A 21,309-nucleotide genomic window follows, 5' to 3' on the forward strand; every position below is an offset into this window, starting at 1 on the left:
GTGTTTTTTTCTATATCAGGCTTGGTTAAATAATAGAACTTCACATAAGCAAATAAACAAAAATGCGCTTTTTAAGGTATAGAAGCACATTTTCATTCACTCACCTTTCCCTGTGTGCAGCAGTTTTGAGTTTGTGTAGTGTGACCCTGTTGTTGTGTGAGCAGCTTAGTGGAGTGCAGCACTGATCTGTTCGGGTCTCTAGCTGCTGCCGATCTGCATAAGTGACTGTGGCACACTTAAAGCTGCTGGCTCCTTTAAGCCCCTTCTAAATCAGTGTTAAAGCCTTGATAATAGACCTCACTGGCCAATTGATTGGCCTTCATATGTTTACAGCTCACTTTAATTGCCTCAAAAATACAATTTATCAGCCATGTGTGTCCATGTTTGCATGTATGTGTGTGTGCAAGCATGCCTGTCCATCGACAAAAAGGCCTATTGATTTATCAGCATCTGGATTTGTCCCGTTCACCGTACATAAAACCCCTGCGTATGTGCTGTTCAGAATGGGAAATGGCCCCATCGATTCCCTTAAGTTGAAGCCCAAATGCTAAAGATTTTTGGATAAGCTTTCTCATTATTTAAGCTGAAATCAATAGGGGAGAGCACGGGTCTAATGAATGAACGGGCCACAGATCAGATGGGGTGTGCTCATCCCTGGCCTGTCCTGGTCGATCTGCGTGGGGAGTGTGTGTGTGAAAGAGAGAGAGAGACAGGAAGAAAGAGAAAGAACCCTTTTTCTTTAGGTACTTACAAAAAACCACAGCATAAGTCCACCTGTGTCTTTATTTATTTCCCTTTATATGCCCCATGTTCAGTTACTTAACTTGTATGTGTTCCACATTGGTGTAGCAGAGTTATTCTTCTCATTATTCTCATTGAGCCATTTCCCACCCTTGTCTCTGTAGTCGGCGGTCAGCAGGAAGCAGGTGGAGCGGCAGCAGAAGGAGCTGTCAGGGTCCCGTCAGAAGGAGGAGGCGCTTCTCTCTGAGGTATGGAAAACACAACAAAAAAACATTCCTTGCATTCATGTGTGTCCCTGTCATCCTCATTTAGCTGTGGTTTCCCCTCTCACCCTTAGCTTGACTCCTCCGCCTGAAAGGAATTATAAATGCAATGAAAATTCATCATCTGGCCTCAAAAGGCTCATTTTCCCCAGGGGGATCAGTGTAGTTTGATCTTATCTTTTTTGCTTAGAACACATCCAAGGGGAGAATAAATTACTAAACCAACACAACCGAAATACCTACTGCAAGTGATCATGGATTGAAAGAAAAATTACATACATTACCCCATTCAAGTCTAGATTGAACATTCATTTGCATGGGAATATAAGATGTCGTGCGGCAGTGAAACCAAAAATGGTATGCAAACACACACCAACTAACCCTCCCAACAACGCTGGCTGACTTTTTGGTTTTTCCACTTTTCATTCTTTCCATTCTTCTGAAATAGCAAATGATACAGAGTGGTGTGTGTCTGGGAAATTCAATTGTCATTTGCCCAGCGTTCAAAAACTGCCTTTTAGATTATACTTACAAGGAAACAGCAAAGAGTTTCATTGTGTTTTAACTCATGGAATCAACTGCAGTAATAAGACATATTAGCCTGAAGCCATTTAAAGTCGACAATAAATCGATGAACTTTTCTTATTATTTGTGGTATTATTTCATACCACAAACGTTTGTAGTTTGAGTTTGAGTTTGAGTTTTTGCCTCCTGGCTATACAAAAAATAATTTTTTTCAAAATATGACTATTCTGAATTTGTAAACACAACACTCCTTACAAGGCTGCGAACAGGAGTATTAGTGGAATATTCCTTTTCATTACAGTAACAGCTTAGTATGACTTTTGTCTTTTTTTGGAATGAAGGAAAATAACTATATTTTGCGCATGTCAACTTAGACAATGAGTAATTTGTCAGTGAATGTTATAATATAAATAATACATTATAACAATATATCTCTGTCAAGTCCAATTTTCAAACTCCCTGTCCCTTCCCCTCACTCCCTTCGAAAGTGTCCCGCCTTTTTCCTCCTCATAAATATGGAAGGCAAAAGATGATGAGATTCACGGACAAGAAAGGAATCAAAATCTATTGTTGCGTGTCCTTTTCCCCGTGTAAAGTTTGGATTAAATGTCACACATTAGCATGTGAACTTTTAAATGAGCTTGTTTGCTCTCCGCGGTGTGGGGCATGTAAATACCCATCCTGAGTATGGAATGGGGGATTGCTTAGCGGGAGCTGGGGGTTCACAAGAATTGGGAAGTGTAGGACACATTTGAGTGTGGCACCGGCAATTAGGGCCGTAGCGAGGGACCGGAGGACCAAACAGCTCTATTGACAGGCAGCGTCTGCAGCTCCACACCTGAAGTGGCAGCGAGTGGGAGGCGGGAAGGCTCCCTTATGGCTGCTACTTCTGGTGATTTGAGGGAAGATGATTGACAGGCACTCCCAAAATGAGATGATTGACATGCACTGTCACTATGAATCTACTTATGGGCAACTTCAGGTGTGAGTGGAAAGAAAAGTGTGTGAGTGTGTGTAAATACGCATGGGTATCGGGACATTATAGTAGTGTTTAGCTCTGAGTAAGGCAGGGCTATGTATTGATACTATATCAATATTGTGGTACTAGTGGTGTGAGACTAGTTATTGTCCTAGATTTTAAATGCCATAAATATCGTTTTTTCTAGGTTTTAAAGGCTGCATTACAGTACTGGTGGTTCATTTCAGAATTCACCAGACTCTCTTAGTTTTTCCTTAATTAACCTTTACCCGCTTAGTTAATATATCAACATTTATCTTGATTTTTTATCAAAATTCTCAATGTGATATATCTCAATATATGCCTCGTCCTTGCTAGATGTTGACCATCAAAGATTACACATATCAAGTGCTTAAAATGTAATTTACTCTACCTATAAAAACACAAGCATACATCAAGATTACAGATTCTGAATGTGTCCATAAAGTTTAAATAAGTCATGCAGAATCGTATATTTCGGACTCCACATGATGGTATGAATGTGTGTGCATGTGTGTGTTGTGTAGGATATTTAAAACTAACCAAACCCCATCTTGTTTTCATTGACTCTGATTCCCTTTGTTTTAAAATGCGAGGCTGCTTATTTATCGACGTAATTTCCTCTCAGTGAAGGGCTTGTGTCTGTAAAACACATTAAAATCATAATGCAATCTTTGCTAACCCAGGAGCAACGTTATTGTTCTATTATACTCTCCGAACAACAGCACCCCGGCCTGTTTATCAATCGAATATCTCATAATGTGCTCTCTGCTTGGTCATTTTGAATATAAAAGATCTCACACTGTTATTGTACCGTATTTCCTATACTTAGTATCAATCTCTTGTTCTGACACGGATCTGACACATCCAATATGATATTTGATTAGTTGTTGTTTTGTTGTTGTTTTTTTTATAGTCTCCAGGTGATATTGGCTACATGTGCAGAGGTGGTATTATGTTGGCTGTTTCATCTGGATATAAAAATGATTTAGTGTGTACTCAGCACGCAGTGTCATTGACTAGCTTTAATTTCACTGCAAGGGTGGACTTTATTACTCTGCTACTCTCCGGAAGTGTCTGTGTGTGTGTGTGTGTGTGTGTGTGTGTGTGTGTGTCAGAGAGGGAATGAATGTTTCTGTGCATGTGTTTTTCATGCCACACCTTTATACACGCTTGTGCATATGTCTGTATATCTCTCCCGGCCTGCATCTTCAGCACATAATTGCCATGCAGTGTATGAATCATCTGTACCAGCACGTGGAGCAGCTCTCACACTCTGGACAAACCGGTGGTCCCGGTCCGAGAAACAGAGGGGCTCCACTTTGCCATGACAAACCTTACTTTTGATCAAATGCTACAGAGCCATAATCATGTTTGTGCCACTGAATTCTTTAACCTTTTCATGACCCCGCTGAATGCCAGTGGCCCAATCACTGAACCTAATTGAATCTGCTCGGCGGCGCCCCCCCCGACTGATGAAAAAATAAAATTGGAGGTGAAAAATGAATACAGCAGCAGAGAGAGGGAGGGGATGCTGGTGGTGGTGAAGGAGTGGGGGGGGGGGTCGTACTACAGATTTATAAATACACAGATGTGCTCACAAATGTGTGTACACACACACACACACACCTTTTTCAATCCTGCAGGAGAGTGGGGAATGAGAGGAGGGAGAAAGAGTAGGAGAGGCTGGGCCCTGGTTTCTCATTACCCCCCCGGCCCATTCGGAGGATATTCCTATAAGATAATCTGATTTATTTGCAATTTTCCTTTAAGCGGCTTAGTGTTTACCTCCAAGATTAATATATTTCTCTGTTATTAATATCAGACTGTAATTAGGAGTGATGTGCCTCGCTCTGTGCAGTTTCGTGGCCGCCAGGCAGCGCGCTGGATGAAACTCTCGCTGCGACTCTGTGATCCCCTTTCACAAAACAAAAAAAAAAGAGAAGGAAGTTTTAAAAGGAGGAAAGACGCTGCAGGCTGGGGATGTAGAATTACAATCGCAGCGTACCTGCCTTTGTGTCTGTCTACGGCTGTGTGCATGCGGGAAGGTACCAATATGGGAGTGTGTATTTTTCCAGTATATGTGCATGTGTGTGTGTGACAGTGTGATGGTCCCCTCTGATTGATAAGGTGTCTGTGCAGGCTGCAGATTGCTCTTGCTGATTGCTTCTGAGAGCTCCAGCTGATTTATAATCAGAGCAGGATGAAGGATTGAGCCGTGGATTGCTTATCTGTTTAGCCCCCTCACAACATAAACTGACAAATTATCATGTTGAACACACACACACACACACACACACACACACACACACACGCACACATGGACACGCATGCGGAAAAAAACGTAATAACGTGGACCTCCTTATTAAACCCACCCAAACACCGTCATACACACACACACACTCTGGCCATACAGAACATAGGCGGGGTTATTCATCAGCACAGTCATATTTTCATGATTGCAAGAGTCAGTCTGATTTGTTTACATGTCAGTATGAGAATATGTATGAGTACGAGTATATAGGTCAAGTTAAGTTGCAATTAACTTGTTTAACGCACTTAGAGTTTTGATTTGCTCCATAATCAGGATCATAATCAAAATACTTTATTCATCCCCAGGGAAATTGAGTTGTGTTGCACGAATGAATGAATAAGATAAAAGAAAACCATATATTTTAAACAACATAAGAAGTTAAAGTAATAATATCTTTATAATAATAATATATCATATTTTTATAAAAACATAAGATTATAAGTAAAATGTCCAATGAAATATAATAAAAAATAATATAAATATTTCTGTAAACATAAGAAGTCAAATGTATAATAAAAGAAAAATAAATATAATAATAATATTTAAATTAACATACAAAGTTAAAGTAAGAATGTGCGATAAAGATATTCAAATAAACATTACAAATTAAAGTAAAATGTCCAATAATAAAACAAAAAAATCTAATAAATCTAATTATATAAAAACAATACGTGGGATTCTGTACCTTGATAAGTATGTGGAAGTGGACTCATGTCCCTCAAATCTGCACTTTTAGTAGAGTGGTTAAAACGCTTCAGACAGAACAACACAAACAAATTAATTACTGTGTGTGATTCTGTTTGATATCGTATAACTTAGGTAGGTGTTTCTGGATTTCGATAAAGAGGCTGGCATATTATGTGAGACTAATTCCGCTTGGCAAACCACAGAACAAGCCAGCAGGTTTAAATGCTGACAGGTTTAGTATGCCCTATGGCACTGTGACAGCTCTGTGTGTGTGTGTGTGTGTGTGTGTGTGTGTGTGTGTGTGTGTGTGTGTGTGTGTGTGTGTGTGTGTGTGTGTGTGTTTCTCAGTCTCCACATCTTTCTGTCTTTCTATCTTCTTTCTCTTCCTTCCCTGTTACTTTCTCTCTTTTCACCACAGTTGTTTGTAAATGCACAGTGACAGGATCACAAAAGAAGCACAATAACACAAAGTACAGGAGCACTTGGCATCAGTTACACACACACACACACACACACACACACACACACACACACACACACACACACACACACACACACACACACACACACACACACACACACACTGACGAATGGCAGCAATTAGATGGGGAAACCAAGCATGTGAGGACAGAGGAGCGCTGAGGGGCTGCAACTGCTGTATGGAACGTGTGTGTGTGTGTTGTTCCTGTTTGTGTGTATTTGGAATCCTTCTAATGCACCATCCATCTGTCTAAATATCAACACTGTCTAATATGCGGGTGGGGGTGCAATTTGTTTTGGGGTGTGAACATTTGCAATCAAGACCCAAATAAGAAAAGGACTGGATTACAGCAATATCAGTTTGCAAAATGAATTGCTCCTGGGACTCAAGCTGGAACAATGATTTTATATTTTGACAGCAGCCACACTTCTGTACAATAACATAAGGCAGAGGTACAGACAGAGAATGTTTTAATGTGTGTGTCCCCTTGCTCAGGTTTCACGTCAGCCTGAGTTGTTTAACCCATCGGCCTTGAGACCTTGAGTTACTTCAGTGCTTTTACTCGCTTCCCATTAGACGAATAACCTCTTTACTCACATTAGGTCACGTGCTGCCTACGTTAACCCTTTTCAGCCACAGTCCCACTTCCTGAGAGACTTTAGCATGTTAGCCATCCCATATCTATTTACATTTCCGCTGAGGATAGTACCCCAGGATCCTCAGATGATGATTTGTCTCCCCTTTCTAGTATCAGCTCACCTAGTCATGATATGATATTAAACAATGACATGTCAACACACTGTAAAACTATTTTTCATTTATTTTAGGCACATAAGCAGCTATGCACATAACAAACATTTTAAAACAAACTCATATTGCAAACACATGTGCCTTTATCCCAGACTTTACAAATGTAATGAGGCTACATGAAATCCAAACATGTGTCAGGTTTTTTTTAATCCAAGTATTCGTGTAGCGTGTGATGTGTGTGAGAGCACTTTGTGTCGTTCTGTGTTATTAACGGTCTTCATGCCAACTTTTTACTGATTTATTCTCTCCTCTGTGGGATTGTGCAGATTTTACAAGCAGGTGTGTGTAGATTTGTATTTATGACCTGTGGAGATGTGGGTTAGACACCACCGCTGATGAATTACTTCACTTCTGATTGCTCGCATCACAAATCATCCCCATATTATAACCCTTCTCATGCAAATAAGTAGGCACTGCGTATGTGCCGAGCACGGCATATAGAGAGAGAGAGAGAGAGAGAGAAAGAGAGAGAGAGAGAGAGAGACGATGAATACATGTGTAAACAAAATAATGCAAGCTGTTATTTACATATAAAATCAATGAAAAACTGTGAGTTCATATACAGTATGTACCCAATGTATAGTATCTATGTTTGGGTATTATGAATGATTAAGTATGTGTGTGTGGTAACCCTGTATCGCTGGCGAGCTCATTCCTCGCAGAAATCAAAGTTAAATGGGTCATCTATCATGAGAATATGTGACTGGGACACTTGTCTCTGCCACGATCTGAGTTTGTGTGTGTGAGCGCAAATATGCACACAAATGAAAGGTGTGTGGTGCAGGGCAGCTGGTGTGTGTGTGTGTGTGTGTGTGTGTGTGTGTGTGTGTGTGTGTGTGTGTGTGTGTGTGTGTGTGTGTGTGTGTGTGTGTGTGTGTGTGTGTGTGTGTGTGTGTGTGTGTGTGTGTGTGTGTGTGTGTGTGTGTGTGTGTGTGTGTGTGTGTGTGTGTGTGTGTGTGTGTGTGTGTGTGTGTGTGTGTGTGTGTGTGGTGTGTGTGTGTGTGTGTGTGTGTGTGTGTGTGTGTGTGTGTGTGTGTGTGTGTGTGTGTGTGTGTGTGTGTGTGTGTGTGTGTGTGTGTGTGTGTGTGTGTCCCTTGTCTTTGCCTGCGCTATGATTAATGGTTTACATTGGGCTGTTCAGCCATGCATGTTTCTTGGTTTATCGTTTTTATGCTGTCTCCAATTAAAGCTCCATAACTTGAGTGATGGCTTCACGCCATTGTCCATCAATAGAGGCCATCAGCGGCCTCATGCATTCAGGATATGGAAGCCACACACTAACTATTATCCTCTTGTGTCAGAGCTACCGGGCTGTGTATGCAAGAAAAATGCAGATGTACAGTAGGTGTGCACGCGTAGTGAAAAAAGACTTTTACTGATCCTGCCCATAACCCTAGTTGTAGTCTTTAAAGTCGTATCCTAAAATACATGGAAACAATTGTCAGTGTGGTCAAATAATACCACCTTTTTAAATGTATCTAATCAATTTCAATCATAAAGTAATTAATTGTCTTGAACAAGTGGAATCTTTTCATATAAATGGCAATTTTTCTCTTTCTTTAAAATTATGAGAAAAGCACAACTGATGGTTGTTACACAGAAATGGGTAGTCATTTTTTCTGCATTAGGTGCATGCAGAATTGTATGTCTTTGTGTCCCCATGTGTGTGTGTGTGTGTGTGCAGGACTGAGCCAGGCAGGTGATGCATACATCTGGACGTGTGAGCTCGTCCATGTGTGCACCACATGGCCGTGCACGCGCCGCGCAATATCATTTCACGCAATATTATTTCTCATATAGCTGTAATGACATTAGGCCGATATGTTGATTATACTGTCGGCAACAGCAGCCCGCTGATTGGGTTAGCATATTACCCTATATCACATCTCTCCATTCATCCCTGTGTTTTTTTTATTGCCCTCATTTTTCCAAATCACTTCCCACTTCCCCAGTTTCCTGGGCGAGGTTCCAGGCTATGCAAGCAGGTGATGTGGAGTAATACGATGATGGGAAGGCACAACAATGCAAGGGAAGAAAAAAAACGGAGAGCAGCTGTTGTTGTTTAAAGTCTGGATGTAGGACAAAGCATAATGATAGGATAGCAAAGTGTTAACTTGTGCGCAAATATAGGGGTAAATAAATATTTGATCACACTGACAATAACACAAATGAGCACACACAGGTTGTTTGTGGTTGCGTCTAGTCAGCAAGTGTTTTGAATTAGGATGAAGTAAAGGAAGGTGTGCAGATTGGTAAATTAAAACATCATGTGATTTAGTGAAGACCCAGAATTAGAAGGGGGGGGGGGGGGGGGCGGGGGTTCCAGGAGGCATAGAGATTTTTCAGAGGGGGCCACTCAGATTGTTAGATTGAATTTGCTGCTGGGACATTGAGTGATGACGTCTGTGGTGTGTGTCTGTCTGTGTGTGCATATGTGTATAGAATACTAAAACACACACATGTACATATATAAATATATTTATATATATACTAGAGTTGAACAAATTGTAAAAAAAAAACATTTCATCGTGATTATTTTCTCTGATATGCAGTTATGTTTTTTACGTCATTACTCTGATGGTTAAAGTTAGTGTGTGGACACACATTACGCATTTTAAAACGATTACACCTCCTGCGTTTTAAGAATTGCAGTATGCCATATTGCGAATGTATAGCCCTAAAATATATATAGTTCAAGCTGCAGGATTGCTTGTGTATTTCTTATGTGTGTGTCAGTTCCCTCTTTAACATCAGCCTCTAAGTGTTAGTGGCAAAAATCAAAATTGCTATAAAACACACTTCAGGAGTATAGATTTACCTCTCTTCTCCTTCTCCCTGACCAACGTGTACACACAAACATATGTACTGTCAAACACAGACTTAATTATAAACCAGCAGGAAACAAACGCCATACAAAACACCACAGGGCAATATTTATGTTCTGGTGAAACAAAGACTTGTAGGCTCTGAAGGCGGCAACATAACACTGTGGAGATAGGAAATTACACTGCAAATTACTAATGTGGTTATTCGATATGTGTACCACACGTGGATGTAATGATTTAGCCATGCATAGCGTACAGTAGGACACACAGGCAGTAAATGGAAGAAAGATAACAATAACAATAACTCACATCAGCCATCCCTAATATATAGGCTGCTACACCATGTCATGGCTATATGACACTCGGAGAAAAATGAACCGTGGTTATCTGGAAATTAAAAAAAGGGACTGATTTAATATTCAGCAGTGGCTGAAGGGGCTGGGGGAAGGGAAGGAAGGTGGACCTATGGATGGAGGGGGGTGGAGGAGATGAAGAAGGAGGAAATTAATCAGTGGTATCATCTCCATGGGAGTTTAGCTAACCAGCGACCTCAGCGCTTTAGTCAGCCAATGGGGGAGCTTCTAATGGAGCTGCTGCCATAACAAACCAAACACACCAAATTGCCATGCATATACATTTACAAACACACATAAACATCACGCCCTGTGACATCAGAAGTCCCACTCTATGATTGTGTGTGATCCATGTGTGCCCACCCACACTGTATATGTACTGTACAGGTAATACCTGTATTGTCTATATTGTGTGTGTGTAGAATTTCAAGTCATGGCAGCATTCTCGACAATCAGTGTCTAATTTCTTTCTATTGCAATTTTGTCTTCTTATGAGGATAATTCCACGCATTGTCAATCAGAATTTGATTCATTGTCATTTTTCCCAATAGAGGAGCTTGAGTGACTACAATACACATGTCACTGCTTTGTCTACAGTTGATGACGGTGAATGAATATTAACCCATGACTGTGTTACAGGCCGAGGCCAAAATGGAGTCTTTAAGGGGCGGGCTTGGCGCTTTATTTGAGAGACGGATGGAGGAGAAAGAGGAAATAAATAACCACCTAACTGAAGAGCTGAATACAGCAAGACTAAAGGTAAGAAGTGTACCCAAACTACTTGTGTTTTTATATTTAGCTAAAAGACAGGGTTATTTTCCACATTTACAGTTAAACATTTTTTAATACATCTATCCTGACGGGCAAAATCATTATTTCTACCTGCCCAATAATATATTGTGAAAACACCCACACTGTATATTTTCAAAAAGCTTTGGAGCAAATTAAGAATTGTATTGCGTGTGTAGCTTTGGATAACATTACTGGTTGACCCCTGGGATTCTGTTTTAAGTATGCTTCAATACGTTTTCCACCCACTTGTTTTATGCCCTTTCAATTATACAGATTACCAAAGCAGCTCGAGCTTATTGAGCTGTACTTTGGATTCAAAGGCACAGCGGCCCATTGAGGCACAAGCACCGAGTGAAACACACACGCAAACACACAAGTACACACGGCCGGATGATATGCATATCATTACGCTTTTGATCGAATGCCAAAGTTTCGCTGAGAAAGACATCAGAGTCAAATGGAGCGTGCATGTACACAACACCTGTAGTGTGTGTGTGTGTGTGTGTGTGTGTGTGTGTGGCAGCTGTGAAATCTGCACCTGTTTAATTGAATTAGCCTCGTTAATGTATTCACACCGGCTGCCAAAAAAGCACGCCCTTAACGAGCTCATTAGACCAATTTGTTAATTAATTGTCTGTATAGCAGAGGCTTCCAAAAGAGCTGCGTCTTCATTATCTGATGCCAGGCGCCTGTTGGATCATTGAATGAGAGCTGATAATGCATTGCTGTCACACGGTGTGTGTGTGTGTGTGTGTGTGTGTGTGTGTGTGTGTGTGTGTGTGTGTGTGTGTGTGTGTGTGTGTGTGTGTGTGTGTGTGTGTGTGTGTGTGTGTGTGTGTGTGTGTGTGTGTGTGTGTGTGTGTGTGTGTGTGTGTGTGTGTGTGTGTGTGTGTGTGTGTGTGTGTGTGTGTGTGTGTGTGTGTGTGTGTGTGTGTGTGTCCTCAAATGTCACCTATATATACTCTAAGTGCAGATGCAGACACCATGTTGTGTATATGCTTTTGTCTGTCTGTGTGTGGTATGCTCGGAATATTGCGCCCAATATCAGTGTGCATATTGCTGTGAAAGGTTATGTGGGGGCCGCCACTCCCACAGGTAAAGACAGAGCAGTCTTCCTAGCCACTTTCTAATCTCTCTTTTATTAGAAGTTAATATCTCGCCTGCTCTTTCTCACTCCACACTCCCACCTGCTTAGAAATGGCCCCGCTCCATCTTTTTAATTCAATTATATTAGCCACCTTCTCTCTCTCTCTGCCCATAACTCTGCAACTCACATCTCTCACTCTCACACTCAATCTCTCTTTCTTCTTTTCGGTCTCTTCCCATCTCACCCCTCCTTATTTTGTCCTCAAATGTTCCATTTCTATTCGTAATCCTAGATGGAGGATAGACTTTCGCCAATCAAGGATTTGCGCAAGCCGTTCTCCCTTTCTCCTCTCCTCCTCCGCCTCGGTGGCTAAAAACACATGATGGCTAGGAGGAGAGGATAAAGGAAAAGGACACTTTAGGAGGAGGCGGGGGGCAGGAGCAGAGGGGAGGACCATAGGGGTGAAACTTTAATTGCTAAAGTAATGAGACTTGATCAGATCTCAATAGGGACTCTACTAATATGAAAGTCCAAGGCTTAAGCACTAATTTGAAATAAAATCACAAATCTGATATTCTGTCGCCGGGACTTCAAGCCAGGGTCTCATACTCCCCCACTGGAGAATTTAAACTCCACACAGACCACATGGGAAGTTTTAATCATCTCTGATGGTGGCAGATTTGGAGATGAGAAAAGTCTCCCGTAATGTATTCATTATGTAACAATATTAGGGAGTTCTCAAAGTCACTGGCGTAAAGACCTTGGGATATAGGAGGGATTTTCACAGACACTGTGATCTTTAACTAGCTGCCTATGGATAAATAGCAGTGACCATACAGTGAGGAGGATTGTGGAGAATGTAATCTCTTTCCCTATGTTTTGTCTGACTTTTTACTTTCCAACAAATGTCAAAAAGCCCAAAAACCCTTTTTAAAAAGAACATTGTTTCATCTCAGTATATTATTATCCTCAAAGTTGCTCAAGCTTATTTTTTTACTTATGCTTATCCCTCAAGTTTAAAAAAATATAGTGATACAGATTGATGGAAGCAATATAGGAGTTTAGTTAATATTTAAATATACAGAATATAATGTCTATTGCTTATGAAGTATTAACATAACTCATTGTCATAAGTAAGTACAATAAAACAGTTACAGTAGCTGGATTTGAGGAGATATCATTACCTTCACTTGGTTCAACAGTAATGATGATAATATTCAAAATGCATAGAATATCTGCTCCTTTCTGAATAATAATTACTTATTCATTAAGTCCCTCTGCACTATGGACGAGTTAACATACAGACTTTTACCAAACTATTGAAATGTGTTGGACCTGGTTGAAGCGCTGCAATTCACACTTATTATTGTCTCAGTCCTGTGAAACCTATTTTATTTCCCTATAGTCACACTGAACTTAGTGGCGTATCAAGATAAAAAGAGTCATTTTAATTCAGTGTTGCAATAATGGCTGCCCCATTGCTTATAATTGTTACCATCCATTAGCCATGCTCTGGATGAGTTAACTGCATAAAAGACCACCTTTAGCTCCATGTTACAATGGGTTGGATGATGTATATACTGCAGAGTGTGTGGGGGAGGCGGTGAGAGGGGGGGGGGGGGGTGGGGTATCTGAAAGTAGGAAAGACACTGTACTCTACACAACCATATGTATTGTAATATACACATTATTTAATAGTACAATGCGCACGTTTTTTATTTAAATTCTTATTTTTATACAAATAGTTGAATTTTATTTTATATTTCTTCTTATGGACATTTTCATTTGACTTCTTATATTTATTTGAATTTATTTAAGTTTTTTTTTGCATTGAACTTCTTATGTTTATTGAATTTTATTTTGTATTTATATAGTATTTATTTAATCACAAAACCCAATTTTGCTCAGGATAAAAAAAAAACATAATTCATAATTCACTCATCTTAAAGGGGACCTATCATGCAAAATGCACCTTTGTACGTCTTTTATACATGAATATGTGTCCCCGGTGTTCCAGGGAACTCACCAAGTGTCAGAAAACACAACCCTCTCTATTTTCCTCCTTAGCCAAATCTCTAAAAAGGGGCTGCAACGGATCTGAAAAAAACGGATCCAGATTTCAATTATTTTCTGCGTCACAAAGACGTGCTCCGCTTATTGGTCAACTCTCCACCTATCAGGGGAGGGGAATAAGCCACGGCCACGTGCATTGCCAAACCTCTCATTCGCATATAGGCTATCGGCAGGCTAAATCAACCCCAGTCACATCTGTGTTTTTGTCTGCTCTTGCCAGGATGTCTAAGCCAGTTAAACATTGTGCTGTTGTTGGCTGCAAGACTCGAGAAGGGGGACTGCATGCAATGCCATCAGTGGAAAAAGAAAATAATCTGTGGCTAGACTTAATTTTCAAGGGACATGTGCCAGAAGACCACGGCAGATTTATGTTGGTGTGACTGTGTTCCAAACATTTTACGACGGACATGTTTATGAACTTCTCAAGTCCAACACGGATATGCCTCCAAACTAATGCTAAACCCGGGATCAATACCAACCATCCGGGAGCAGGCCAGTGAGGACACATCCAATTTTGAAGCTGTAAGTTTTTATTTAGCGGTGTTTTCCTGATAAAGCCATCTCTAGCTTGTAGTATGTAGCATGTAGCTTCGCCGTATCAATGTCGCCTCAAACCCAAATAGTAATCGGTTAGGTGTTTATGTTTTTGTAACATTTTATATTGTACGCTCCGCAGTCTTTGCTTTGTCTTTTATTTGAATTATCAGGCATTTGCTAACATGTTCAGACATACTGCCGTAATGGCGATCTGTGTGAAGGCTGTAAAGCCACGCCCTAGCCGATAACACAAGTATTTATTCTCCTATTTATTAGTATTTTGTATCCTCTAAACTCATATTGAGTAAGTTATAATAACAAACGTAATCTTCTGTAGGTAAGTGCCGTTTTTTCCAGCGTTATATGTAAAAGCTTTTGTGATTGTAGTCTGTAAGAACGATCAGATATCCTCGATCTGTAAGCTACGCTAATGAGACATGCCGGGTTTTGCAGCGTTATATGTAAAAGCTTTTGTATGTTTACTTGTTTGCGCACATGAATATAAATGGGGGTGTGTTAGGATACAACACTGTATGTATGCGAGGGGGGACGGACACACACCACGAGTAAAACGGAGCTAAAGCCCCGTTGGTCTGTTGTTGTTGAGGCCTTACCTCTAGCAACAGGCTAATTAGTGGCTAGCACTCATTACAGTCAGTCTACTGAGCTCAGCCCCTCTCCAACACATCATCTGTATTGAGTCAGAAACACAGCATGCACGTTGCGGTTCAAAACTAACTCAGATTGGAAAAGGCTAAGCAAAGAGCTTTGCTAAATAGAGAGTTTTAAGCCCCATCTTTTGGGATTTCAGACTATATTTATCCAAATAGTATTTTCTCATCCTGAATACTAAATTGAGATGATTTTGTTCTAACTATGTTTTCTTCTTTACAGGCCAGCACCTCACATACTTACTAATTAGTGACAATTTGTACATCCTTTGCTATTATTTACATTTGTTTTTTATCATGGCGGAAATTAAAGACTGGCAACCCTGCACTACAATGAAAACGCTGAGCGTGCACAAGCCACTACATCCACTGGAAACCCTCTGTATAAACTGCAGTTCCCAAAGGCCAGGAAAGGAGAATGCAGAGCAAAACCAGTAAAGACTGACCCCACATTCCGTAAGTGTTTAAAATATTTATTATACAACTATTTACAAATATAAAATAAAAAAATTAGAAAGAACTTTCAGTTTTTTACATGCATATACTAATCTAAACCACATTTTTTGTTGTGCTTTTTTTAACATTGCACAGGCTACGTGGCCAACTTGATGGACCTCATCTTCGACCAAGTCTTTGTGGACCCTGCACCATTATGAGCGACCTGACAGGGAGGAGGTCATCGCCGGGTATGCTACACGGTTCAATTTGGCTGCTGTCTGAACCCAACATAGACATTTCGCGGATCAGGAAACTCCTGCCTCCCTGAGGACAACGCAGGCCGGAATCACCACTCTGATCCTGCGTCCAAGGAAGCCCCAGCACCAGCTCACAAAGCTTCTGTAGGCTAGATACCTGTGATGCCTGAAATCATTAAAAAATATATTTAGTGTCATTTATACAAAATACAAGTACATTTAGTTTTTTTTACGGGTTCAAAGAACCGTTGATTTTGACAATAAAGTTCCGAGTTGATATCAAATGTGTCGTGATTATTCATGTTTGGATGGGTAAAGAATATTCTGATTTCAAAAGCATAAGGTTGTGTGTGGACTTTTTTTGTCGTACACATGGGTGTGTTATGCCATTGCTGTGTAATATATAATATAATAGTACATGTACTATGACAGAATGAAAGATTGCATAAAGCCATATACACCAGTATTTATTTCCATGAACAATATTGGCATTCGTTTTACAATTTCAGTCAAAACAAACAAACCACTCACTGCTCTATTTGCCTCAACTGTAGTCCACCATGTTCAGCTCTGTAAATATTCAATGCATTCTGCAGAGAGAAAACATTCAGGCTCCATACAGGTTACAGAGTCCTCAAGTTCCTGCATCCGTCTTGACACCTAGTGTGATAAACATATATTGAATGACATGTGAAAAATGTATTCTCTAAACAGACAACTTAGTGAAGCTATCAAAAATGTTACCTGTGGTATCTCCATGCAGCACATTCTCCGTTCAGAAGGCATCGTGGCGCAATTTGCACATGTACACCTGTAGAAAGAAGTCAATAACTGAGCTTTTAAAAACACATGAAACTACACACATTGCTGACAACTGAGGTGTTGTTGGAGTTATACTTTTTATCACCCTAAGTTATTGAACTTTCCAACGGTTGCACGATGTTGGAAGAAAAGGACTGTAAACTATTAATAAACGCAATGAGGCCATTGTGTATATATGCTGAAAATATGAATGTCTCCCTTTATAAATATATATATGTATTGCTGTTTTTGCGTTACAAGCTCTAAGTTATAAACTGTACACATTGCATTCTTGCTAATTAGCCAAAATATGAACGGAATAAGTAGCAAGCATCGTAACAGAGAAAAATAAATAGCTTGTCAACTAACCATTCAGAAACGTCCTGCTGCAACCGAGATGTTTGCACCTCCACCAAAACCTCCGCTGCTTCAGGGTCAGTCTCTGGATCAAATTGATAATATGCTTGAACACATGCATTGCTCTGAGATGACATGTTTATTCCACACTCGTAATCACAGCAAGCATGGTAACGTCGCCGGCTCCCTGCAGAAGAGGGGGGCGTGGTCAGCTGCTGCTCATTTTCAAAGACAGGCTTGGAATAGAGCGAAAATGAGCGAAACGAGGCATGGCTAAAAAATGATCTGTTTGGTATTTTGAAAAATAAAATGTATAAATATACCTTATATAGGTATGGTCATACACTATATCATTTAAATATAGTACGATGGGTCTCCTTTAAATAATCAAGTCTGACAAAAATAGTGATAGCTCTTTAGGGGTGAAAGAAATATTAACACACTTTTATATTGAAATGTGACGTTTGCCTTATTTTTTTCTCATTAAAAGCGTCTTTGCGTCTAACAGACACACAATGTATCACAATATATTGAGTTGTAACCCCTCGTATCACCACATTCTTGCAGATACACAGCCGTGATGTATATATATATGTGTTTGCATGTGTGTGTAACTATGTCTGCCTCCTGCTAATCTAACACAGGACTCATATAACACAGTGCTAATGAAAAGGGGCTTTGATTTGGATGGAAGTTTTGAACCACAGGCCCACACACACTCACAGTCATGCACAGGGTGAAGAGTTCAACCTCTGTCTGCTTCCTTAGAAATAACCTCTCTTTCCCCTGATAATTACTCAAGCACTCATTCATGTACAGTCATTTGCGTGTATATAAATATTTGTTTAATTTTGTGTGCTGATGGGTAACAATTCAATTTGTGATATTGATGATAAGAGTAATTGATGTGTCAGTTTTTCTATAAATATCACATTACAATGGTTTGACTGGAGTTTGAACATTTGTCAAACTAAATATCACAGACCAGTGGACCTCACACAAACATGATGGAGTTTTTGTTCACATGGAATTATCTTTAGTACATCTGCCAACAACATGTTTGGACAGACTCCCCACTGCTGCACACAGGAGACCGTTACAAAGATGTTTGGCGCTAGATATATTCTTATACTTATCCAAGATGGTTTCAAGTGTTACAAGAATTGGAATGGTCCCTGAACAAGCAAAGAGGTGTGTAGAAGTGCACAGCTTTAATACTTAAAAGTGAAAAAAATATCAATACAGTCATAAATATGTAATCATAATGTAAAATGTATGAAAAAGCTATTAACGTTGACATGAAACCACCATTTAACTGGGTCATCTCGCCAATTATTCAGACTTAGTGACAGCTCTATTCTGCTCTCCTGAGTAGACATGGGACGATTCGAAAAGAATGTCACAATTATTCTGTCTCAAATCATTTCTATTCACGATATTTAACTTAATAATCATCAAAATATGCTTAAAACTCTCAAAATGGCTACAGCAAACTAGAATTATTAAGAAACACAATTCTTTGTTTAGCCTATCCCTTTGCTGTTAAAGTGTAAATGTCCCCGCTGTAGGGTGAAACAAGTATTTATGATTCATATTTTGATTGCATCAAATATTCTCTTGATCCTTGTTTTGACTTTCCTGTTTTATGTTGAAGATTTTACTATAGCTGCATCTCACTTCGGTTAAATGGATTCCTTGCGTCCCTCACTTACGTTGTTTCCCTGCGACTAGTCCCTCCGACCAGGGAAGCATGGAGAGACGCAAGGAAACCACGAGAAGCAGGGGAATGAGTTTTAAGAGCAATGGGACGCCGTTTCCTCCGGAGCGTCACGTGAAGCGACGTCCGTTTGTGATGGCGCCGCACAGCTGATCGTCTGACAGCAGCCAGATCAGTGCATGCGCTGCATCGTCCAATCAGTGAGCGATACACAGTAAGGCGGCGGGGCGAGTGTCTGAGGATTTCACCGGAGTATGGTCTGGTAGTTCCTCGATTATCGCTCCTCCGTTATCACTCCTCGATCCTCCGGCAAAAACAAGGCCACTGGGACGCCACTCAAGATGGCGCAGACAAACCAACTTCCGGTGGTACAGAGCCCTAGGAGCGAGGAAATGAAAAATAACCGAAGTGAGACGCACGCTGTGTGTTTCATGTCTGTTCTTAGTTCCTGGGTGTTCTCCCGCCTGCTTGATTGTCTCTCCTGGCTTTATTAGTTTCACCTGTTTCCCATCAGCCCTGCACACCTGCACTGCACACCCTCATTAGTTCTGCTTGTATTTAAGTCCTCGTTTTCTCTTAGTCTTTGTCAGGGCTTTGTATGTCGTGCAACACTTAGTGAAGCGGTTTCTCGCTGGATTACATGAAGCCAAAGGTAGTTTCTGTTAATTCTACCTGTCTCCTACATTTGAGTCCACCCTGCTCCACACAAATAAATTATAAAACAAGGTAATTCAAAATCATAAAGTCCCCTGCACAAATAAAGGATGACAACATTAAAACAAAAGCAATATTATGTGAGTCTGTTGTTTCTTACATGTTGGTTCCTTTTATATTTCATGTTTTTTGACTTCCCTAACATGATGGTTACCTAAGCTGCTTTTTCAAGTCACTCATTTGTGGACATTCATGATTATTATGATAATGTGAATTCTCCACAATCAACATCCCTTATTCTCAGACAGAATATCATAGTAATGTGAAAGGGTGCGTCCAAGCATGCTACTTTTGGGGTTTGCATAGACAGGTACGCACATGCTGCAGCAGTAGTATATATTCATACGTACATATTGTTCTGTTTTATGTGTGTGTTAGATGAAGGAGAGAGAGGAGGATGTGGTTGGACTGCGAGCCACACAGGACTCTCTGAAGGGAACCTTGGCTCTGAAGGAGAAACACACACAACAGCTGCTCCACGACAACACACAGCTCAAAGAAAGCCTGTCTTCACTGCAGAGCAAAGTATGTAACACACACACACACACACACACACACACACACACACACACACACACACACACACACACACACACACACACACACACACACACACACACACACATATGAGGGGGAGCTCTTCTTAAATAAGGAACAGAATTGGGCAACCTTTCTCTAAATCAAATCCAGTCAGGTACAAGGGGGAATTCTCCTCGTTTTTTACTTCCTTCACAGTTAATCATCCGTCCTTCTTCCCCCCCGTCCTCCGCCTTCCCCCTCTCGCCCTCTCTCCATATTTAATAACTCATCGCCACCATCTTAGCTCCGCAGAGGGTTGTACAAAAAATAACCATGTTCGTGTGAATATCACTTAGCAGAGAGAGTGGAGGATGGGTTAAATGTTTTGGTTTATTTCTTTTGTCTTTTATCTTATTCTTCCTTGCTTTCTTGTCCTTCCTATCTCATCTCCCTTGTCCAATCTCACCCTCGCCCAAAGAGAACCAATGGTAATGCATGGGAACATTAAAGAGTCATGCGCATGATGAATGGAATGGCCTTTAGGTTTCTCTCGTTGTCCTTTTCCTCTCCTTCTTATCATTTCCTCAGTCTCACTCTCACTGTATTTCTTTCTCCTTATTTTCCTCCTTCTCTCACCCCTCTAGGTATATCAGCGCCGAGCGTGGCGGTGATGTGTTTTAAGCTTAAATGAACCCATTTACTGTGTCCTTGACCAAGCTAAGTCATTCATCTGCTGGTGTTTCAGAGTTGCGGGTGCCCGGCAGCCAACTAAAGTATATTCAACATAAAGCGTGTTACTTGACTTAGAGAACACTTGAAAGACTCTCTTAGATGCCGACTCTATGCCTTTACTTTTCTAACACTAAATTAATTTCCCTGTTACCTCACTGACATCATTGATGTATTCTGGAGGAGGCAAGCAGATTGAATGCAAGCATTTTATTCTATTTTCCCATTTCTTCAAGTACTTGAGCTCACCTTGAATACTCTGTCACAGGTGTGTGTAGTCAATTGGTTTCCATGATCTTTTTCTGATCTAATGCTTGTGCATATCAGTCCATATTATTCTGACTATACAAGGAGTGACAAAGTTCAAAATTAAAGGGATAATTAACCGAGAAAATGTTGTATATCAAGTACTCATTCTGCGTTACCTTGGCTTCTTTTTCTTGCGAACCTTGACAGTGAATGAAGAATGCAAAATAAAAGAAGATTATATATTAATTAAAGTAAACGGGTATTATAAAAGTCTCATTTATAATGTTGTATGGCTATTACCTCCAACATATATTTGTCTAAAACATTATTGTTTAAAGCGTAAAGAAGTCTCAGGCATGCTACTCATTTGTG

At 40.3% G+C, this 21,309-nt stretch overlaps 1 protein-coding gene across 8 annotated transcripts in view; it reads left to right on the plus strand.

Annotated features, from left to right (window-relative positions):
* LOC117551857 (golgin subfamily A member 6-like protein 22) overlaps positions 1-21,309 on the plus strand; it is a 103,793-nt gene that overhangs the window by 29,928 nt on the left and 52,556 nt on the right. For all 8 annotated transcript variants that reach the window (XM_034224922.1, XM_034224923.1, XM_034224926.1 and 5 more), the window contains 3 exons: positions 906-989; positions 10,636-10,755; positions 19,819-19,965. In XM_034224922.1, coding sequence (XP_034080813.1) covers positions 906-989; positions 10,636-10,755; positions 19,819-19,965 — 351 coding nt within the window. The remainder of the gene's footprint in view (positions 1-905; positions 990-10,635; positions 10,756-19,818; positions 19,966-21,309) is intronic.

The sequence above is a fragment of the Gymnodraco acuticeps genome, unplaced genomic scaffold (genome assembly GCF_902827175.1).
Source record: "Gymnodraco acuticeps unplaced genomic scaffold, fGymAcu1.1, whole genome shotgun sequence".
NCBI lineage: Eukaryota > Metazoa > Chordata > Actinopteri > Perciformes > Bathydraconidae > Gymnodraco > Gymnodraco acuticeps.